The 18,953-nt window shown below is 40.0% G+C and overlaps 3 protein-coding genes across 3 annotated transcripts in view; 1 reads left to right on the top strand and 2 right to left on the bottom strand.

Moving 5' to 3' along the window:
- LOC108235800 (arf-GAP with GTPase, ANK repeat and PH domain-containing protein 1) overlaps positions 1 to 2,064 on the top strand; it is a 24,561-nt gene extending 22,497 nt beyond the window's left edge. The window contains exon 20 of the mRNA XM_017416038.3: positions 1,253 to 2,064. Within this exon, the coding sequence (XP_017271527.1) occupies positions 1,253 to 1,540 (288 nt within the window). The 3' untranslated portion in view covers positions 1,541 to 2,064. The remainder of the gene's footprint in view (positions 1 to 1,252) is intronic.
- Positions 2,065 to 4,748: 2,684 nt separating this feature from the next.
- LOC108235623 (phosphatidylinositol 5-phosphate 4-kinase type-2 gamma) lies at positions 4,749 to 12,845 on the bottom strand. The gene is made up of 10 exons (XM_017415739.3): positions 12,696 to 12,845; positions 12,508 to 12,605; positions 11,803 to 11,899; positions 11,193 to 11,342; positions 10,341 to 10,487; positions 10,066 to 10,104; positions 9,396 to 9,509; positions 9,068 to 9,317; positions 8,883 to 8,986; positions 4,749 to 8,742 (listed from the first exon to the last, which is right to left on the bottom strand). Exons 1-10 carry the CDS (start codon positions 12,843 to 12,845, stop codon positions 8,662 to 8,664), a joined length of 1,230 nt encoding a protein of 409 aa, XP_017271228.1. The 3' UTR covers positions 4,749 to 8,661.
- A 2,262-nt stretch (positions 12,846 to 15,107) lies between these two features.
- Positions 15,108 to 17,503, bottom strand: LOC108235697 (insulin-like growth factor-binding protein 5). Its single transcript, XM_017415847.3, has 4 exons — positions 16,900 to 17,503; positions 16,104 to 16,132; positions 15,896 to 16,015; positions 15,108 to 15,796 (listed from the first exon to the last, which is right to left on the bottom strand). Exons 1-4 carry the CDS (start codon positions 17,192 to 17,194, stop codon positions 15,692 to 15,694), a joined length of 549 nt encoding a protein of 182 aa, XP_017271336.1. The 5' UTR covers positions 17,195 to 17,503; the 3' UTR covers positions 15,108 to 15,691.
- Between the last annotated feature and the right edge of the window lie 1,450 nt (positions 17,504 to 18,953).

Below are 18,953 nucleotides of genomic sequence, written 5' to 3'. Positions count from 1 at the left end.
GTTACCGACCTTGCTTCGTACACCTGGACCTCGCCCTTTGGATTCTCCCTGTTTGGATTTGGCTTCGGAACTCTGACCTACCGGTAACGACCTCACGCCTGGACTTGGACTTTCCCTCTCGCCTCAGCCCCTTTCAGACCAGCCGGTCTGCTACTCTAAACCCAGCTAGAGAGGACTTACCAGTTCCGGTCCCGCCACTAGCCAATCACGTGAGTGAGACGATAACAGACTTTGAGCTTACTTCCAATCTCCTGGCAATAAAATCCTTAAAACTTTGTTGTGTCGTTGTGAGTTTGAGTTCGGCCAAGCCTCGCCTTGTCACCTTTACATTGTTATCAGTATTTTGTGTTACTCAGTTTATATTATAGATCACATGTTTTTTTTTCGTTGAAACCCTGTTTATGAGAGCTACCATGTTGCTTTTTGGGGCCAGAGTCCGAGCAGTAGGGTTGTGGGGGTTTTAAGTCCTGCCTACTTCTTTCGCACACAATCATGATGTCACATGACCTTTCTTTTTAATGTAAAAACAAATAGTTACAACTAAATGTGTTAGAAAAATTAATGTTTGAACAAACAACAGCAAAGTAAGAACTATGTCAACAAGAGTCAACATCTGAATATAAAAAAATCTGATTTGTATTCTTTTTTTATTTTGTTTTTTTTTACCAAAGGCAATGTTTTGTTCCTTTATGTGGAGGGGGCAGGGCTTCTGACTTGCACCGGAACCAGCCTACAGCAAAGCTGTCCCTCTTTTTGGCTTCGACTTTAGGGTTCCAGCCAAAGGTCGAGATTTATACAATTTATGGGTTATTTAGAATTTTTTTATTTATTATTTAGCAGCACAAACAGCAGCAGCAGCCAGCTGTAGCACTTCATGTTTAACCTGGAGTCTTTTCAACAGAATTTTATAATATTTCTGCCAGAAATATCTGTGTAATGTGAAATGTACTTAAACAGTGGCAACCCACGTTGGTCTTGCTAACTATCTAGCTCTATAATCCAATCAGAATTCAGTTTTATTCCTCCAAACCAAGAGCTATCTACAACAGGTGAGATATTAACATTTTCACAGACCTCCAATTCAAAAAGTCTGAACTATCTTTTTTGGAGTAAAATACAGAAGTAGTTCAGATGATGGGTGAGGATAATCTATATCTTGTTGAGAAATTCCTGTCAGTTCAGATTGATCTTAATTCAGTCTGAGATTACCTAAAATCGGTTTGATTAATTGAACGGTTTGTTCTGTCTCCAGTACGGCTGTGACGTCCGGCATCGGGACGCTCAGGGGCAGACCGCGCTGACTCTGGCTCAAAGCGCAGGAAGCCAGGAGTGCGTCGACATCCTGCTGCAGCACGGATGCCCGAACGAGCTGGCCTCCTCCGCCCCCGCGACGGCCGGTTTATCATCATCAGCCGCGATGACAACCAGCTTCCCTGTTGCCATGACATCCAGCCTGACGGTTGCCACGACGCTCAAGTACCCACAGAAGAGCGGCAGCGCCAACCTGAGCTACAGCACCTCCAGACGAGCTGTGTCGTAATCGCAGCGTGGTGTGGCGTGACCGTGTGTGACTGTGTGTGAGCGTGTCGCTTTGCCCTCATTGTGTGTCTCGTCCACGCAGACCAGCAGGAGAGACAAACACGTGGACGGATGCTGCAGCCAGAGGAGGTCGAAGAGCTGTGTGTGTGTGTGTGTGTGTGTTTCAGGAATGAAAGCTGGAAAGTTTCACCAAAAACAACCACACTTTTTCATTCCCTGTGCGTTCAGACTCAACTGGAATGTACCGAACCGTTTCCCGGACTCGTTTCCCATCATGCAGTCAACACTCAGCTCCAGAATGGAAGTCCGCCTGCAGCCTCAAACTGCTTCTCCTTAGCTGCCAAAGCCCAGAAGTAAAGAACTGCAATAAGCTCACGACTTGATAAAAGGATGTATTCGATTCCTGACACAACAAACGGCAGCACCTATTAATTTTGACAGTGAATGTGAGTTTTAAATTCATCAAAGCTTGTCATTAAGTGCATAAATTATGTGTAAGTTGATGTGAAAAAACGTTAGTGACTGGGGCAGGGTGGGCGGGGCGGGGGGGGTGGATTTAAAGATAAAACTACTGTATAGAAAAACTGATAAAACTATAAAATTATAAAAATTTAAAAAGTGTTTAATTTCCAGTTTGTTATTGTACGATTTGTACAGTTGGTTCTGTGAGAAAAACAACAACAACAAAAAAGAAACAGAAAAAAAAAGCGTTACTCCTTGCTGTTAAGAGATTTACTGTACAGAGTTTTGGTTCGGTTTCTCTGTTCTGTTTGTTAGCGGTGTGTCTGACATAAACACTGTACAGGATGTGAGCATTATGACGCCAGCAGTAGCTCATTGTAAAAGAGAGAGTAATAACAGGCGTGTAGATGAGATGATCTTTCACTGAATGTAAACAAATACTTCAAATACTAATATGTTTTCCAGAGGTTAAAGTTTTCAGCTGGCATTACTCCTGATGTGACTAATACAAATTAAAAGTTATCTTTTGACCGATGAGAACTTCTCATTTAAAAGAAAGAAAAACATGTCCTCCTGATGACTCAGTGATTTTTTTCTAAGTGGATGAAAGTAGACATGAATCAGAGGAATGTTTTCCTAATTTATAATCTTTAAAAGGGCATATTGTCAAGCCTCATGTACTGTAAGTACTTTTATTTTGACCGGAAGCTGTCTGTTTCTGTGATGTACACATCTCACACCATTTGCTTGGATTTTCTTTCTTTTTTTAACTTATTCAATTAATCCTAGAGCATTTATTATCATGACACTAGGATTTTGGGTCATGCTTTACTCTTAAGTTCAGTATGTTGGACTTTATTGATTCTCCACAAATTAAAAATACAGTTTTCTCAGATGTCTCCTTGGAGTTCCAGTCCTCCAGTATTCAGCACTCCTCATTTTACACTCCAGCAGCGTTTGGACATGAGGTTCTCTGGATTAAACCGTTCCGTAAATAAAACCTCTGTGGACCTGCAAAGAAGTAGGTCAGAGCCGCGTACCCATTTATAAACTGCAGCTACCTCTTGTTTCTGCGATGTTCTCTGATTCTCAGAATCACAGTGAGTTCAATCTATTTTTGTCTCTTAAAACGTAAAAACAAAAAAAACACAGTCAGCCACAATGAAGATTAATGTTTGCGTAACTTTTTCAAGTACGATACAAAATGAAAGTAATGTTCCTCGCCCAACCCCTTGTATCCCAAAGTTTTAAACAAAGTTCTTTCCTGATTCGTTAGCATTCAGAGTATGTGTTGGGAATGACTCTCAGTTACTACAACACCAGATTTTGGCTCAATATCTGTAAAATTGACTGAGATAAAACCACTTTTGTGTTGGCTAATGTCACTTAGCTCTGGGCGCCATCTTAAATTGGATTACCCCAAAAAGTTAATCAGTTAGGTTTTATTAAAATCCATCCAGTGGTTCACGAGCTATCTTGTTAACAGACAAACATTGTTGATTCCAGTAGTTAATGCTGAAGTTTTAGGGAAAGACATTACACAATGAGTGGAACTCAGAGTAAATGTTGGGGGTGACCCTCTGCTACTACCACACCAAATTTTAGGACAATATCTGTAAAACTGTTTGAATTATAGCCATTTTTGGGTTTTCTTAAGTTAGTTGGTTGTGTCAGCCATCTTGACTTAGCTTGGCTCCAAACGATAATCAGTTGTAGATGGACGTCTAGTGATTATTTCCTGAAAGGTTTATTGAAACCTGTCCAGTAGCTCATGAGATATTTTGCAAACAGACAACGTTGACTCCAGGTATTGGCTACATTTTAAACATAAATCTTTTGTTATCTGTTAGCACTCAAATATGTGTTGGGGCTCACTCTCAGCTACTACCACACCAGTTTATAGGTCAATATCTATAAAACTGTATGAGTTATAGTTATGGTTGTGGTTTTTATGGTTGGTTAGCTGTGGCGGCTAACTGGAATCAGGTTGACTCCAAACCCTAACCAGATGCTGATGGACATCCAATGATTATTTTCTGCAAGTTTCATTCAAATTTGTCAGGTGATGTCTTTGCAGGAACATCATTTCTCACAAGGTGATTGTACGATGGAGACAGAGAGGACAGTTCAACATGTTGGTCCAAAATCTCCAGTTGGTGCTGAGCTGGGATGAAATCTGGTGAGTGATGATTCACCCAACACTGTCGCAGCTCGTCAAACTGGTTCGTGACTCTCCGTGATTTATTGTTCAGGGCGTGTCGACTTTATAACTTCCAGCAGGATGAAAGTGTCTCACCACAGAAAGAAGCGATTACTGAGTGATTCATGGGTCAGAGGTAACCTGCATAACAAACAAATAACATTCCTCTGAAATTGAGCAACTCTCTTGATCAAGACTGTTTTAAAAACTGACAAGAAGGCTTGGCTCCTCTGAAGCAAGATACAAAAAAAACAAAAAACAAACGCTAGAGGAATAAAGAAATTGCATTTTTTCTAAAAATGACTTTGTGGATGTTTGAACTGAGTTGTTAAAGCTAAAAGCTAAATGTATTAAAATGACAGCTAAAAGCAGCTGATTGACACCGAAAAGCTAAAAGTAGCGTAAGAAGAAAGAATTAGAGCAAGTATGAGGAAGCAGATTTTAAAGAGAACAATGATTTTAAAGGAATTGAAGAGATCTCAGTGTTTTTCTACCCGGAAAATATTCGTATATAAAGTATTTTGAAAAGTATAGAAGTATAGAAACCAAAAGTTATGGCACCCATCTGCTGACTGAGCTGAACATTTTAATACACAAAAAGCTTAAATAGCACAAATTGTGCAGAAATAGATTGCAAAAAAAGTACAAAAAACAAATAAACAAAAAGGGGAATCAACTGCGTGAAAGCTGAATCAGCCCAATATTGTATTTTTTACTTCATTTTATTTATCTGACAACCAAACAGAACTGACATTTCATATCTTAACCCACACAACAAGTAGTTTAATACAGTTAGAATAAAGGAGTAAAAGATCAATCTGTCAATCCCAGTCTGGAAAAAATGCACGTTAGGTTAAATGGGGCTTTCTAAACTGACCACGAGTGTGCACGACTGTGTCGGATCCATCTGGGATCTGTTCAGGCTGCATCCTGCCTCTGAGCAGAGAGGGAGAACGTGAGTTTGGAAGACTAATAAATGGACAAATGTGAATAGGTTGTTAAGGCTTTTGTCACCAACCTGCAGCTTCTGTTTGATTCTGTAACACATTAATAGCTCTCAAGGACAGTGGCTTTAAAGTAGTTTGGGTTTCAGAAGAATATGAAACAGAAAAATGAATCATCAGCAACAAGGTCACCCTTTAAGATTTATCAGCAGCTGTGAATTGTTTCCTTGGATGATGTCGGTTTATTATTTTGAATTCACTCAGTGATTTCAGTCTTACATGATTAATAAAACAAAACTTTATATTCAGATGTATCTGAGTAAGATATTAGAGCTTGCAAAAGATCAGGAAGCTTTGAGATTTCTCATAAATCCAGAGAAATTTAGGCCGTTTCTTGCAGGTTTGTGTTCACACAAACCAGAAAACTTCACACGCTCAAGTGGAACCAGAAATCAGCTCTGGTACGACTACAAACGAAAGTCAAACAGCAGATATAACCAGAGAAATAGCATTTTCAGGTAAAAAAATAAAAAGCATAAAATGCTGTGTGAATTCTAAATGAGTTTGCTGAAATTTACTGAAGAAGCTGAAACTGATTTAAAGTTAAAATAAGAACATAACAGCTGAACTGATTTACGTTTTCAGAAAATGTTGTAAAAATCATCCTTTTTTGTGTGTCTCTGTATTTTTTTTTAATATTTTTTGCTGTATATTCTTAAAAAGTGGCCTCCTGAATGTGTGTCAGGAGTGCTGGGACAAGAGGTGGGACTAAATAGGAACAGAAATTAACACTTCACCATTAGGATTAAGTGTCAGAGGGAAACATGCGCAGCTAGATCCACAAATCCTTCGCTGTTTAAATGCAGTGACTTGTTAGAGTTACACACCGTCAAATTTATGAATCCTGACATAAATCAACATCATGTGGCCACACAGTAAACGTGACACACTAACAGGCTGCAAATCCAAGCTGACATAAAAGCTTTTTGATCAATACTGAGATATTACGCTGCACAGATTGCACAGCTGCAAAACTAAATGTCCACACCCAAGGGACTTATTCTTTCCCACAAAATAAAGCTTCTAAACCATCGGAAACACCTGATTTCTTGACATAATGCCTGCCTTCTGGCCAGACCAAACACAATTTTATTTCATGTGTAATCTGAACATCAGATCACAAAGTAAGAAGCAAGTTTCAGGAGTTTTTACTTGACTTATTAAGGTTTTGAATCTTTTTTTAAATCTTTTTTTTATTTCCGCCAACGCTAATCCAGGTAAAGAAAAGCTGTAAGAAGAGCAAACTATCAGTAAATTCACTATACTTTAAAGGTTTCAACTCTGAATGTTTGAACAGACGGCTCAGACCAACAGAATCAGAACCGCTGGATCAGCTTGGCATCAGTTCAAGTTTCCGCTGAAGCTCAAAAACCATCTAAATGTTAGAAGAAGAAGTAAATCCTTTGACTTCTTTCTTGTTAGAAATGTGGGTTCATACAGCTAACAACAAACACAAAAGTTCTGTAGAGATAGAACCACAGAGCTGGACAGGGAACGAACATCGAGGAGAAGCTTCACTACAAATAATCGACTTACTTTGCTTCGTTTATTTATTCATTTATTAACTAGATTTGGATCACTGCTGGTGCACCTGAGAAAATAATCTTCTGATCTTTAGGCCTGACAGATATGGAGCTCAGCCCAAGCAGGTTTCAAATACAACTCTGAAGCTCTGTCCTCGTGTTTTATGGGTCAATTTAGCGCAACAAAGAAAGAGAAATGCTGACATCTAAACCTAAGAGCAGCAGTTTGCAAAATAGACGTCATGATGTCTGTTTCTGGTCTTTAAAAGCAACCCAGCTGTTACCAGCAGAGATACAAACAAAGGTTATAAAGTAATAAATTATCTAAATAGCCATAAATTAGCACCTGTGTTAGCTAAAGTCACACATTTTTGTTTAAAAAGTGGTGGAAAACATTGAATGACATTTGAATTTGTTCATAAAGTTTGCAAAAAAACAAGAAAAATCGGAATTTGACTGATGAACCATTTTTTGGAGGTGCAGCAGGTTTTAGATATAAAATGATGGAGATGTTTCAGATAATTGTGCTAAATTTCTCAGCTTTCTGGTCTTTTTTTCCAGATGTTCTTTTTTCTTTTGCTGCTACTCAAACTTGGGAATGTTGTGAAACAATGAATTTACTAATAACAAAAAAAAGGCCATTTTGTTTTTTATGCACTTCTCTCAAAATAAATGTCACCTTGCAGTTGAGAATGCGATGAAGACTAAAACCACATTAAAGGGAAAGTTCAGATCTTTTAGAATGGAGTTCAGTGGAAAGGCTATGACCAAATAATATCCTACCTGTTGTAGATAGCTCTTTAAACAACCACAGTTTGGAGAAATAGAGTTTAATTGACAAGCTAACAGTCGGTATGAGTGATTATTGTAACAGAAATATGTTATTCCTGCAGATGATGCCTCAGGAAGTGCTACAGCTAGCTGCTGCTGTTTGTGCTAGCAAATAACAGAACTTCTCTGTGAATAACTGGTTATTTTAGACATTGTAATTGTTTTCAGATGGAAGCACTTTGGTCCTCGCCTTGTTAAGACTAGCTGATAGCTTGTCAGTCCAGTCAGAATTAGACCCCGTTCACACTACTCTTGAGATTTGTTTTTGTTTGTTTGTTTTTTGGTGAGAAAAACTGAGCTTTTACTGGGATCTTTTTTTTTAAAACACAATGTCCGACATATCCATGTGGACGGGAGATACGGAGCTTTTCAGAAACAATGATATAGCATCCTATTTTATGCTTGCACACTTTCACTTTGTGCCCTAGAAATCCAAACTGTTTTTACAGGTTTACTTTTACTGTGTTGACATAAAACTTAGATCATGTGCTGAATAGGTTCATAACTGAGAGGAAACTGTAAACGGTGTCAGAAAAGAGAAAAATATATAAAAAGGGAAAAACATATTTGTTCATAAAATCATATCTGGAGGGCGGCTGTGGCTCAGAGCAGTTGCCCTCCAAGAAGACAGTTGGAGGTTTGATTTCACCAGCATGTGTCCCTGGGCAAGACACTGAACCCCTGGTTGCTGCCAATGTGTGCCCCATCGATGTAGGAATGCAATCTAAAACTGATTAGCTTTGTAGAGATGTGGTATAGTGCTGTATGAATGTCTGTGGATGGGTAAATGAGGACACAAATTGTGTTGTAAAGCACTTTGAGTGGCTTGGTAGGTTAGAAAAATGTTATACAAGTACAGTCCATTTACCATTTAGTGGCGATGGGGCCATAATCCCTATTTCTCCAAAGTGACGCTGTTCAAAGAGCTATCTACAACAGGTAAGCTATTAATCGTCCATAATGTTTCCACAGAAGCCCACTTCAAAGGATCTGAACTATCCCTTTAAGCGGTTAATCTTTAGTGCTCCTTGAGGCTGACTGGACTCAGGACCAGTAGTGCAGTTAAACTACTGATGCATTAAATGCAGATAAAATCCACGAATCAGGCAAAGATCTTTGTGATGAACTCTTTGAAACGTTTAGCGTACTGCTCAGGATGAACTGTTGTAATTTCTGCTCCAGCCTACAAAAACAGAAAAAAACACAAGTGATTAAAACCAGGGGAACAGATCGTGAAGGCCGCCGTTTACGGTTTGGCTGAATGGAGCTGAGAGGAGTTCCTGTGCTAACCAGTCCCTTCAAAGAGTAACAGAGCTCTCTCACCCCGTGTTTGACAGCCTTGGCAGCGTGAGCAGCTTTCTTCTTGGTGTCATACTGCGTCAGCACGTCAGTCAGACCCATGAAATACACCTCCCTCCGGGGGGCAGCTACAAGGATGAGATTTACAGCGCTGCATGAGATGACATTTCTCTACAGCCTTTGGGGAGAACCCAGCTGGCAGCACTCACCTACAGCACTCTGAACAGCGTACATGTCCACGTAAGGATCGAATTCTCCAGGACCCATGGGTTTGAAGGACTTCATGTAGCCTGCGATGCCCTCGGGTGAGGTAGAGTATGGAGCAGCAGCCAGGTCATTTTCACCCTCCTCTTCCTCCTCGCCGGATGACTCTGCATCCTCCTCCTCCCTCTCAGCACGCTCGACATTGTGGATACCCAGCAGCAGGCTGTAGTCCATGATCCTCATGCGCACAAGGAACTGCAGCGACGCACACTTAAAACACCAGAAGCCCGGAGAAATCAGGAGTCCAAACACCAGAAGCAGCACTCCCCTCACCTCAAGATCCCTGCTGAGCTTTTCCATCATCTTCTCCTTTTCTTCATCGCTCACATAAATCTTCTGCATGTTGCTCATGAAGTCTGCATCCTTGTAAGTTGGCAACTCTTTGACCTGAAAGCACAGAGGGAAGATGAACTCAGTTACCTTTAGCCAGCAGATAAAAGCATCCTCATTAAAACTCCATTAGCAGTCCTGTTTTCAGCTGGTGAAAAATAAAAGAATTTTGCCTCAATTTTGGTTTTCCAAATCAACACAGAAGGAACAAAGCTAGTATTTCTTAAAGGAGGACAAGGTTTAAATAAAGATCTCACCCAATAAATTGGGATGACTCTCAGCTACTATACGCACTACATTTTAGCTCAGCAACTGTAAAACTGACTGAGTTACATGCATTTTTGTGTTGCCAAGTCCAGCTCATTTTAAACATATGAGTGCTAACAGATTGCACATCTTTGTTAAAAACTTTGGCATGCAAGGTGGCGGGCGATGTGCATTCCTTTGAGGAATTTTAGTTTTTAGTTTAAATGAGTCAAAAGACGAGTCCTTCACAACCCTCAAAGTCCTGCTCTTTAAATTTACCATAACGAGTTATCACAGCGCCACTAAGACAGCTGCATCACAGCAGAAAGTAGTGAGAAACGAAGCTGTTATCTGAATCTGATCTGACCTTTTCTTTAAAACTCGCTTCACGGGACAGCAGGGAAACCTGAGGAAGACAACAGAACCAGTCACCGGTGCTGATAAGATCAGAATATTGTGTAAAGACATGCATATATATATATATATATATATATATATATAAGTATTTTTGGTAATGTTCCTCTACACTTGTTTCCCCTTCATGAATCCCTGTGGACAGGGTTACAATTTAACAACAATATTGTAATTTAAGGTTCAACATAATAAAATGACTGAATCCTCCTTCAGATAAGCATCTCCTACCTTCAGGTCGTACTTCCTGTGTGCAGGCAGCCTGTGGCTGAACATGTTCCTCATCACTAACAGGTAGGTGTCCTCGCTCTCCACCGTCACTCTGTACATGGACAGGAACTGGGGGAGCAGCGTGCTGCCGTGGCAGGTGACAATATGCTGGAAGAGCACAAAAACAAATCACAAATCGCCCCTAACACTCGCCTCCATCCACACCACCCTGTCTGCTCTGTCTTCTTTGGACAGTTCACTCCAGATACTTAAATAATTCAGTGCATCTTCACTGTTACACCTGTCTTCCCCTCATTCTCATTTTTTTGAGAGGAAAGTCGATGTGGGAATTTTTCCAACATGTTCAAACAGATGAGGCCCTGTGACTGATGCAAGAAAATTGAGAAACCTACGCGAATGTTTCGAAAAGTTTAGGAAACTACCTCGGGAATGCCTTTCGCACTTTGTCACCAACAGTTGGAGCCCAGTGAGATACTGGACTCAGTTTAAATAGTAAAAGTGCTGTTTTCTGAAAAAGTTCTGTAGAAACATTAAACAGCAAACAGTTATTTCTCCATATTAATTATCATTCTTGATCCCGGTCTTGTCCCATTACCCTGTTTCTGAAAGAAAAAAAAATCTTTAAGTTTCAACATCTAGCATTCATCTTTTAGCTTTAGCGTATCGAGTGTTGAGTTATTGCCATGGTAACTGGAGTTTTTTTTAAAACGAGGACACAAACAACACTTGAACAACACAAAGTTGAAATAAATAACCAAAGAAGAATATGAATATACAATTCAAAATTGCCTCTAAATCTTTTTCCAGGATTTGCACACCTCCTTTCATGTAACAAAAAGTGTCAAGTGGTACCTGGTGATACTCAGAGAGGATGTTGTGCATTTCCTCCACCTCCTCAGTGGAAATTTCTTTCACCACCAAAGTGCGGTCGAATGACGTCAGCAGCAGTCCCATGCATTTCCCCTCATCATCTCTGAGAGGAGGACTGCGGGCCAGAGACACCTTATGGGGGGTGGGGGGGTAACATCAAGATTAACATGTAGTCTCCCCTGGGCAGTCAAACCTTTTACAATTGAAACGTTTCACCACGTTTTGTGTGCTAAGTTTTCAAAGACATTCCACAATAAAAAAGAGATATTCGGAGCAGCCGTGCCACTCGTGGATTTAAACTCTGTTTTAACAATCCCTGCATTATTTTGCAGGTTTCCCACAATCCTGCGCCAAGCAAATGAGCATGCACTGACTGGGTGCACCACCTGGCACATGCAAATACAACACAAAGACATGCAAATGGGAACAGGAGCAGATCAATAAAATGTGTCCCACACAAAGGGAAACGCTGAAAGCTGTCTTTGTTTGTATGTGTGTGTTTTGTGTTTTATATTCCTCTGCTTCATAAAAAAATAACAGTTTTTCTCCATTTCTGTACAATAGTGGGTCTGTCTTGTGACGAATTTTGTACCTGGTAATCTTGATCCTCGACGCCAAAGCGTTCTCGCAGGTTTCTGAACACCTGTGGGCAGTACTCCTTGAATTTGAACTGTGCAGGAAGGTTCTCCCTGAAACAGGACAGAACAATCACAGGAAGGATCTATTCCTCACATTTAGCTGGATGAAATGTGCTGTTTAATTGTTTCTACTCAATATAACATCAAAAACAACTTGACTGCACTGTGAAGTCCAATCCACAGCCCTTTGGCTTGGGAAAACATGTTTCATTCCTTTTCCCACCTCTGTTCACAAAGTCTTTAAAAGATTCCTGAATGGATTAAAGGATTATTGAAAGCCACTCAGTTTCACTCATGACGGGAGCTGGGTATAGCCTGGTTTCTATGAATACCATAGAAGAAAATGTGTCAGGAATGGGTTTGTCTGTATTTTTATCTCATTTTACAAAGAAATAACTCACTGGGGGGTGAAACAGGCTGCAAATATACCTTTAATGCTCAGCATCCTTCTACGTTATCTTAGAATTTGACAATTTGACACATGCACCACTTTGTTAAAGTGTTAAAGGTGTGCTTAGGGGAGAAAAGCAGGGTTGTTCTCTAAAGGGGTCTGCTGTTTCTGATAAGCACAGGAGAATAAATCAGAGGGAGGACCAGAGAAAGCTGTGCGGTCCACAGGAAGCAAGGAGGATACTGCAGAGCGGAGCGGGGCACTTTACTTGTTGAAGAAGTGGTTGATGACTTTGATCTTGGTGCTGGCTTTGAAGTCGTCTGGAAGCAGCATGACAGGTACAGGCACCTGGCTCAGGTCATTCATCTGCGCATGAGCAATGAGGAAGAAGAGAGAGAACATTTCAGGTCCACATAAAAATGTTTAAGGCATGAGGCAGCCTGCTTATTTATATACCGAGTGATTGACCCCCCACATGAGGACGCTCAGCACCGGGTCACTGGCTCGGAAAACCTCCACCCTCTGCTGCACAAAGTGTTTCTTCTTGGTCTTCCTCTTGGGCTTCAGAGTGGGGATGGAGGAGGAGGAGGCGCTGGGTGAAGACATCCTCAGGTGTTTCAGTCCGGGAGCAGCTTGTTGTTGCCTGTGAGGTCGTCCTGTGTATGTAAAGCAGGCTGAAGTCCACCTTCAGTTCAGGAGCAGCAGTGAGCCGACACACACACACACACTGATCCAACCACTGCTGGTTGTTACTCAGTCCTGTTACTGGGAATAAAGAGTTGCCTGTATTTATCTCATGAATGTTTCTTTTATCTTAGACTTTAATAGGACCACAGATATATATATATATATATATATATATATATATATATATATATATATATATATATATATATATATATATATATATATATCTGTGGTCCTATTAAAGTTTGACAGCTGCAGTAACCATAAATAAAAATACTGATATGTTTTTTTCTGTTAAAACACAAAAGTGTTAGGGTTTGGGTTTATCTTGTGTTTTTGTGTTCAGATTGTTTCTTTTCTTGTCTTCATGTTTTGTCTTGTCCCTGTGCCTCAGCCATCATTCACTTGTCCTCAGTCAGCTCTTGTTTACCTGCCACGCCCATCTCCACCTGCTCTCATGACTTCCACTCACCTGTGCCCACTTCCCCTAATTGCCCTCTGCTGTTTAAAACCCGGTCATCTCCTCCATTCACTTGCTGGTTCGTTTGTCTGTTTTCCCTGATGTCTGGGTCTGCTCGTCTCCTGCCCTTGTCTGTTCGGTTCTTGGATTTAATTTCCTTCTTGCCGCCATGTCAGCCTTTATTTTTGATTCTTATATTTTAATAATTTAGTTTTCCTTTTTTCATCATGAGTCTGTGCTTTGGGTTCACCTACTTTTTCACACACCAAGACAAAAAGTTAATAATATTCTGTTTCATGCTTTGTTAAAATCATATAAAATCTTTTTTTTTTTTTTTTTTTAATTAAGGATCCTCTAAAATGGAGCAACTTTCTTTTCTGATCCTGATTGTTTGGAAAACTTAATCTAGAATGGGCAAATGATGGCCCGGGGGGCAAGAAGCGGCCCCTGCACCATGTAAAAGTGGCCAAGCAAAGAAAAAAATAACAAAAAAACATCTCCATACAACCTTTACAACAGAAAGCCCTGTTGATGTTTTTAATTAAAAATGGGTCTTAACTTTGCTTTGCCAGGTTTGTAAGATAAACGTTTGCACCGGCAAAAAGAGAGAAAGTACCAAAGACCTACAGAAGGATGCATGTCACCCGCCATCTTTGATGCCAGACGTTGGAACTAAATTCATCTTATGATGAGAAGAGATAGAATTGTAGCCGTTATGGTCAAACCTTGTAAATGACATTTTTCCTATGTGAAATTGTGAGATCCCACACAGATAATAGGTTGAGAATGACTCTCAGCTACTACCACACCAGATTTAGCTCAATATCTATAAAACTGACTGAGTTGTAGCCAAGTTTGCGCTTACTAAGGTCCCTTAGCTGAGGCAGCCATATTAAATGGGATTGGCTTCAAAATGTAATCCATTGTAGATGTATGATTACTTGTTGAGAGATTTATTAAAGTTTATCAACTGATGTTTCTCTAACACTGAAGATGAACCCGCAGACACACACACCCACAGACACAGACAAAAACATTGTTGTTATTTTACCTTCAGCAGTCAGTGAGCAATAATAAGGGTTTCAAAAGGAGAAAATAATGACTTAATAGGTTCCTTTTTTTTATTTTTTGTTTTTAACAAAGTTGATGATCAAACTAACGGTCACAAGTGTGAGTTTGCAGGCAGCAGGTTAAAAATGTAAAAGAATTGTTGTTTGGTGACCAAGCCTGTCACTTATTCTGCAAGCTTAGTCACATCAGAAAAAGAAAAGAAAACGGCCTGAGGGTCTTCTAACTGTCTAAGATGCAACAGATGCTACACAAGTTCAACGCAAGAATAATTTTACTGCAGTGATATCAATATATAAATAAATTATTGAATGTTTGCAGCCATTAATGAACTTTTAAACTTAAAAAGTTACATGAAACACTGGAATCAAAAGCTATTTTATAAACTTTTTTTGCAAATTGTATTTTAAAAAAAACAGCTGTGATACTGCAGTATAATTTCTTGATCTCCATCTTTTTCCTGACATCAGTGTATGTTCTGAAAAAAAATTACTTAAATAAGATAATGATAATTTTTCTATCTGTAGGCACGCATAAAATACAAAAAAAATGTGTCTGTTATGGAAACTTCTGTCCGTGTTTATCAGTTTTTAAAGCCATCAAGTTTAAAAAAACAATCAGATTATTACGATCTCTACAAAGAGCTCTACAACTGTGAGCAATATGGCTTTTATTAACATAAATAGACATATTTACAATAAAATAAATATGATTCTGTAGAAGGATTGTATGCAGCAAGAACAGTAATACAGTTAGAGAAGTTTCAAGTTACAAAAACATACTGAAAATATATAAATATGATCAAATCAGAACATATAAATCAATGAGAAAAACACATTGCAAATTGTAATGTTGACAGTGGTTCATGGTTTGAGACATTTTCGGGTTAAAATAACTCTTTACTGCAAGTTCAATTGTTATTTTTTGGAAGAAAACAATCCGGCTGAATGACCCGACAGGAATAAAATGTGACGCTTGTTTACATGTTTATTTGCACGTGATGTTGTCGTCCGTTTGATCCCCATTAGTTGCAACCAGGAGTCTGTATAGCTCATATATAACTTACATTTAATACAGATGTGACCAAATCGACAGAGTCTGAGTGCGTTCAGCAGAGGGCGCAAAGACACAAAGTTTCCCCTCCTGGTGAACCAGCGTTCTTGTGCTCTGCTGTAGTCTGGTGCTGTGAGACAGTCTGTTTCTGTTCCTTCATCTCAGTCTCTTCATCTCTTCCTCTTCAGCAGATCAAACTGCCCTTCTGTCTGTTCTTCGGAGCGACAGGCACGCCGTTCTCATCCATGCACCAGCACCTTCCGCGCTGCTTACCCCGAGACGACCAGCACTGGGCACAAACACAGCAAGGAACCAAACAATGAGGCCCCCCCGAATCTTTGAAGCAAACACGTTCCGTCCTGAAGGAACAGTTTCCCTGCAAACTCACCTGCTTCTTTTTGAAGAAGCCATTCTTGTCACAGTTGGGCATGTAGATATCATGATGGGGCTTAAATACATGGGCATGGAGGCCTTTGATAAGTGTAGTCAGCAGTTTACGGCACGGAGCCTGCAGGAGGAGACAGATTTATGGTGGTGTGATTCATTCCCAGTCAGTGCTGCACACGTTTGCTGAAGTGCACATGAAAGAATTTTACCTCAGTTGGACTCTGAGTAGGAGCTGGATCTAGGAGCAGATAAAAAAACAACAACACACACACACACAAATTACATTATTTAGCTATTTCCATGTTAGCGCACATGTAAACTGGTCAGCTATTTATTTTCACAATGAGCTTGAAGAAACATTTTAGGAAATTTGTCAGAAAGTTTTGTGAGTTTCTTCTGAAACACAGAGGTTCCCAAACTTTTCAGCTTTTCAAAATAAAAGTCCCTCAACTGTTGCTGCTCAAAGTATACAAACTCTGCTAATAGGACATTTACCAAAGAACCTCTTCAGCTTTATATTATCTTTTAAAAGTTTTTGGTTTTATTTGTTTTTAAGCAAAACAGGGGTTCACAAACTTTTCAACTTTTCAGGAAAAGGTTACAAAGACACCAACTGTTGCTGGTTGAAGCGTACAAATATTAATAAAAAAACATTTAACAAATAAACTTCCTCAACTGTATTATCATTTTTCAAATAAGTTTTTCACTACAGTCTTTATTTCTTTAAAACAGCTAAGTTAAAACCATTTGTTAAGTTATTTTAACTCTACCTCACAACCATTGGGGTCCTGACCCCAACTTTGGGAACTACTGATGTAGCTCTTAGAACAGAGCTGACAGACGGAGAGCAGGACAGTCTTTCTTTGAGGGGTAAAAAGTGTAAAAATTCTAAATTTTTCCCACAAATATAAACATACATTCAATAAATGAGTAGTTAGAAGATAATAAAAATGACCCATTACTCAGTTTTGTCGCCTGGAGACAAAGATTTCTGTGAGCTCTTACCTTCAGTGTGGACCTGTGCGGTGGTGGTGCTGCTGGTGGTGCTGCTGACGTTGCTGCAGACTCCTCTGCCCTCCAGCAGGGCACGGAGGGGCCTCGGCTCATCCTGCGGAGGTTCACAGCGCAGACCCTGGGCACACCTCAGGGTGTAGACGCCACACGGATCTCCGAGAACCAGAGCGGTGGTGTTTACATCTGCAGGCGCCTGTTTTCCTTTACAGGTGGGACACGCTCTCAGGACGCTCGCCAGAACCACCTCAGAGAGGAGCAGAGCCAAGATCTTTAAGCTCAGGGACATCTTTTTATAAATAAATTGATATCCTTAAACTGTTTAAATGTTTTCAAAGAAGAAACCCTGAATAAATTCTGTTTTAAATCCTCAGGCTGCTCTCCGCCTAATGGGTTTAAGTCCCTCCAGCCAAGACTAAGTGATGATAAGGCAGACAGACACCACTGACAGCACCTTTTAAACAGCCCGAACCAGTGAGGAAAGGTATGGGAGGGCGTGTTATGAAGGATTTTAGTTTTCCTTCTCGTTTCCACACAGCTGAGCACCCCACCCCCAACCCCGGTTCGACAGGACTCTGACACATACACAGACCCACGCACGCTCAAACCATCTGCTGTCTATCATCCAGAACACTGAGATGATTTCTACCCTGACATAAATCACATGTGATCACGCTGTCTGCCGCTCCGTTTCTCTGCCCTCACACCCCCCCGCTCACAGGGTCTGTTATTTACAGAAGCGATGCTTTAATGTGATAAACCAGTCAAAGTCCAGCATATAAATGAATGAGCGAGGGCCAAGACGTAATGCATTATAAAACCTTCAAAAGTAAAAAAAAAAAAAAGTTTCATATCTATAAATCTCATCATGGGTTTATTTACTGTGCTGTACTTTGATTCCAAGCAGCTGCACTTATCATCTTTTAGGTGATCTTCATCCACTCCTCTTCAGACTCTCTGAAGGTCTTTCAAAGTTTTTCTCTGAACTTTGGCTTGTTTTTTCTGCCTTCCCCCTCGTTCACGGTCTGTCCAGTTCTTGTACCTGACCTGGACAGCCTATTGGACAGTGTGAGCTTAAAAACATGAGGAGAGCGGACAGGTGGAGGGCAGAAGAAGAAACATCAAGCCTGAGAAAGGAAAGAAAAAAACAGCAGACAAACAGTAACTGAGAGTGCATTAAAAGTTCAGAAATGACTCAAGACCTTCGCACAATGTTGTACTTATAATATTGTCACTTTTGATGTGACACCTAAATACTGCTATAAAAAAAAACCAATGCTGGACGTCAACAAGGTGATCTCATGAGGTCATCACAACAATATTAGGATAGTTTCTCTTCAACACCCTACTCTCTGGTTTTTGAGGAACGGCAGCCTCTAAATAAACATTATTCTCTGAGGGAGCATTTCAAAGTGGAGTTTAAGTTTCAGAGGAAATGATTGAAGCTATAAGGAGTGCCACGGAGGGCTGAGTGACTAACACAGTAACAATCATGGTAAAAAGTCCCTGCCTGTAAATTCCAGTCTGTGAGTCACATTCACGTGAAATTAGAAGACAGCATCACTGAACTCGAACAGTGGCCATTGATATGTGGTGAAAACACCCACATCTTGTGGTAAAAACACCCACATCAGGGGACTTTGTTTTATATTATAGTCCCTAAATGTTAGGCTTCTTACAGTGTAGACAGATATGTATGTGTCTTATAAAATAAGAGGCTAAAATTTAGAGAGTGCAAAGCAAAATAAAATTAAATTGAAGGGCTAACAGTCCCTGAAGGGATGCATATCACCCACCATCTTTCATGCCAGAGTTATAAACAAAGATCACCTTTTATTGAGAAATGACAAAGTTGGTCAAACCTCAAAAATAATGTTATGTCCAGTCATGTGTGTTATTGTGAAATGTCAAGCTCAGATGTGTCATTTACTACCACATGAAAGTTTAGCTCACTATCTGATAAACAGACTGAGGTGTAGCCATTTTTGTGATGGGTAATGTTGATTAGCTGTGACGATCATCTTAAATTGGACTGACTCCAAAAGTTC

This window comes from Kryptolebias marmoratus, linkage group LG4 (assembly GCF_001649575.2).
Source record: "Kryptolebias marmoratus isolate JLee-2015 linkage group LG4, ASM164957v2, whole genome shotgun sequence".
Taxonomy (NCBI): domain Eukaryota; kingdom Metazoa; phylum Chordata; class Actinopteri; order Cyprinodontiformes; family Rivulidae; genus Kryptolebias; species Kryptolebias marmoratus.
Note: the sequence above shows the minus strand (reverse complement) of the source record. Positions and strands in the feature narration are given on the sequence as shown.

Excerpts from the sequence above, each read along its gene's own strand:
- LOC108235697 (XM_017415847.3), bottom strand. The coding sequence starts at position 17,194 with ATGTCCCTGAGCTTAAAGATCTTGGCTCTGCTCCTCTCTGAGGTGGTT. Across the intron at positions 16,016-16,103 it reads CTACTCAGAGTCCAACTGAG|GCTCCGTGCCGTAAACTGCT; the intron begins GTAAAATTCTTT and ends CTCCTCCTGCAG. Across the intron at positions 15,797-15,895 it reads GCTTCTTCAAAAAGAAGCAG|TGCTGGTCGTCTCGGGGTAA; the intron begins GTGAGTTTGCAG and ends GTTTGTGCCCAG.
- LOC108235623 (XM_017415739.3), bottom strand. The coding sequence starts at position 12,845 with ATGTCTTCACCCAGCGCCTCCTCCTCCTCCATCCCCACTCTGAAGCCC. Across the intron at positions 9,510-10,065 it reads AAGCGAGTTTTAAAGAAAAG|GTCAAAGAGTTGCCAACTTA; the intron begins GTCAGATCAGAT and ends CTGTGCTTTCAG. Across the intron at positions 9,318-9,395 it reads AGCTCAGCAGGGATCTTGAG|TTCCTTGTGCGCATGAGGAT; the intron begins GTGAGGGGAGTG and ends GCGTCGCTGCAG.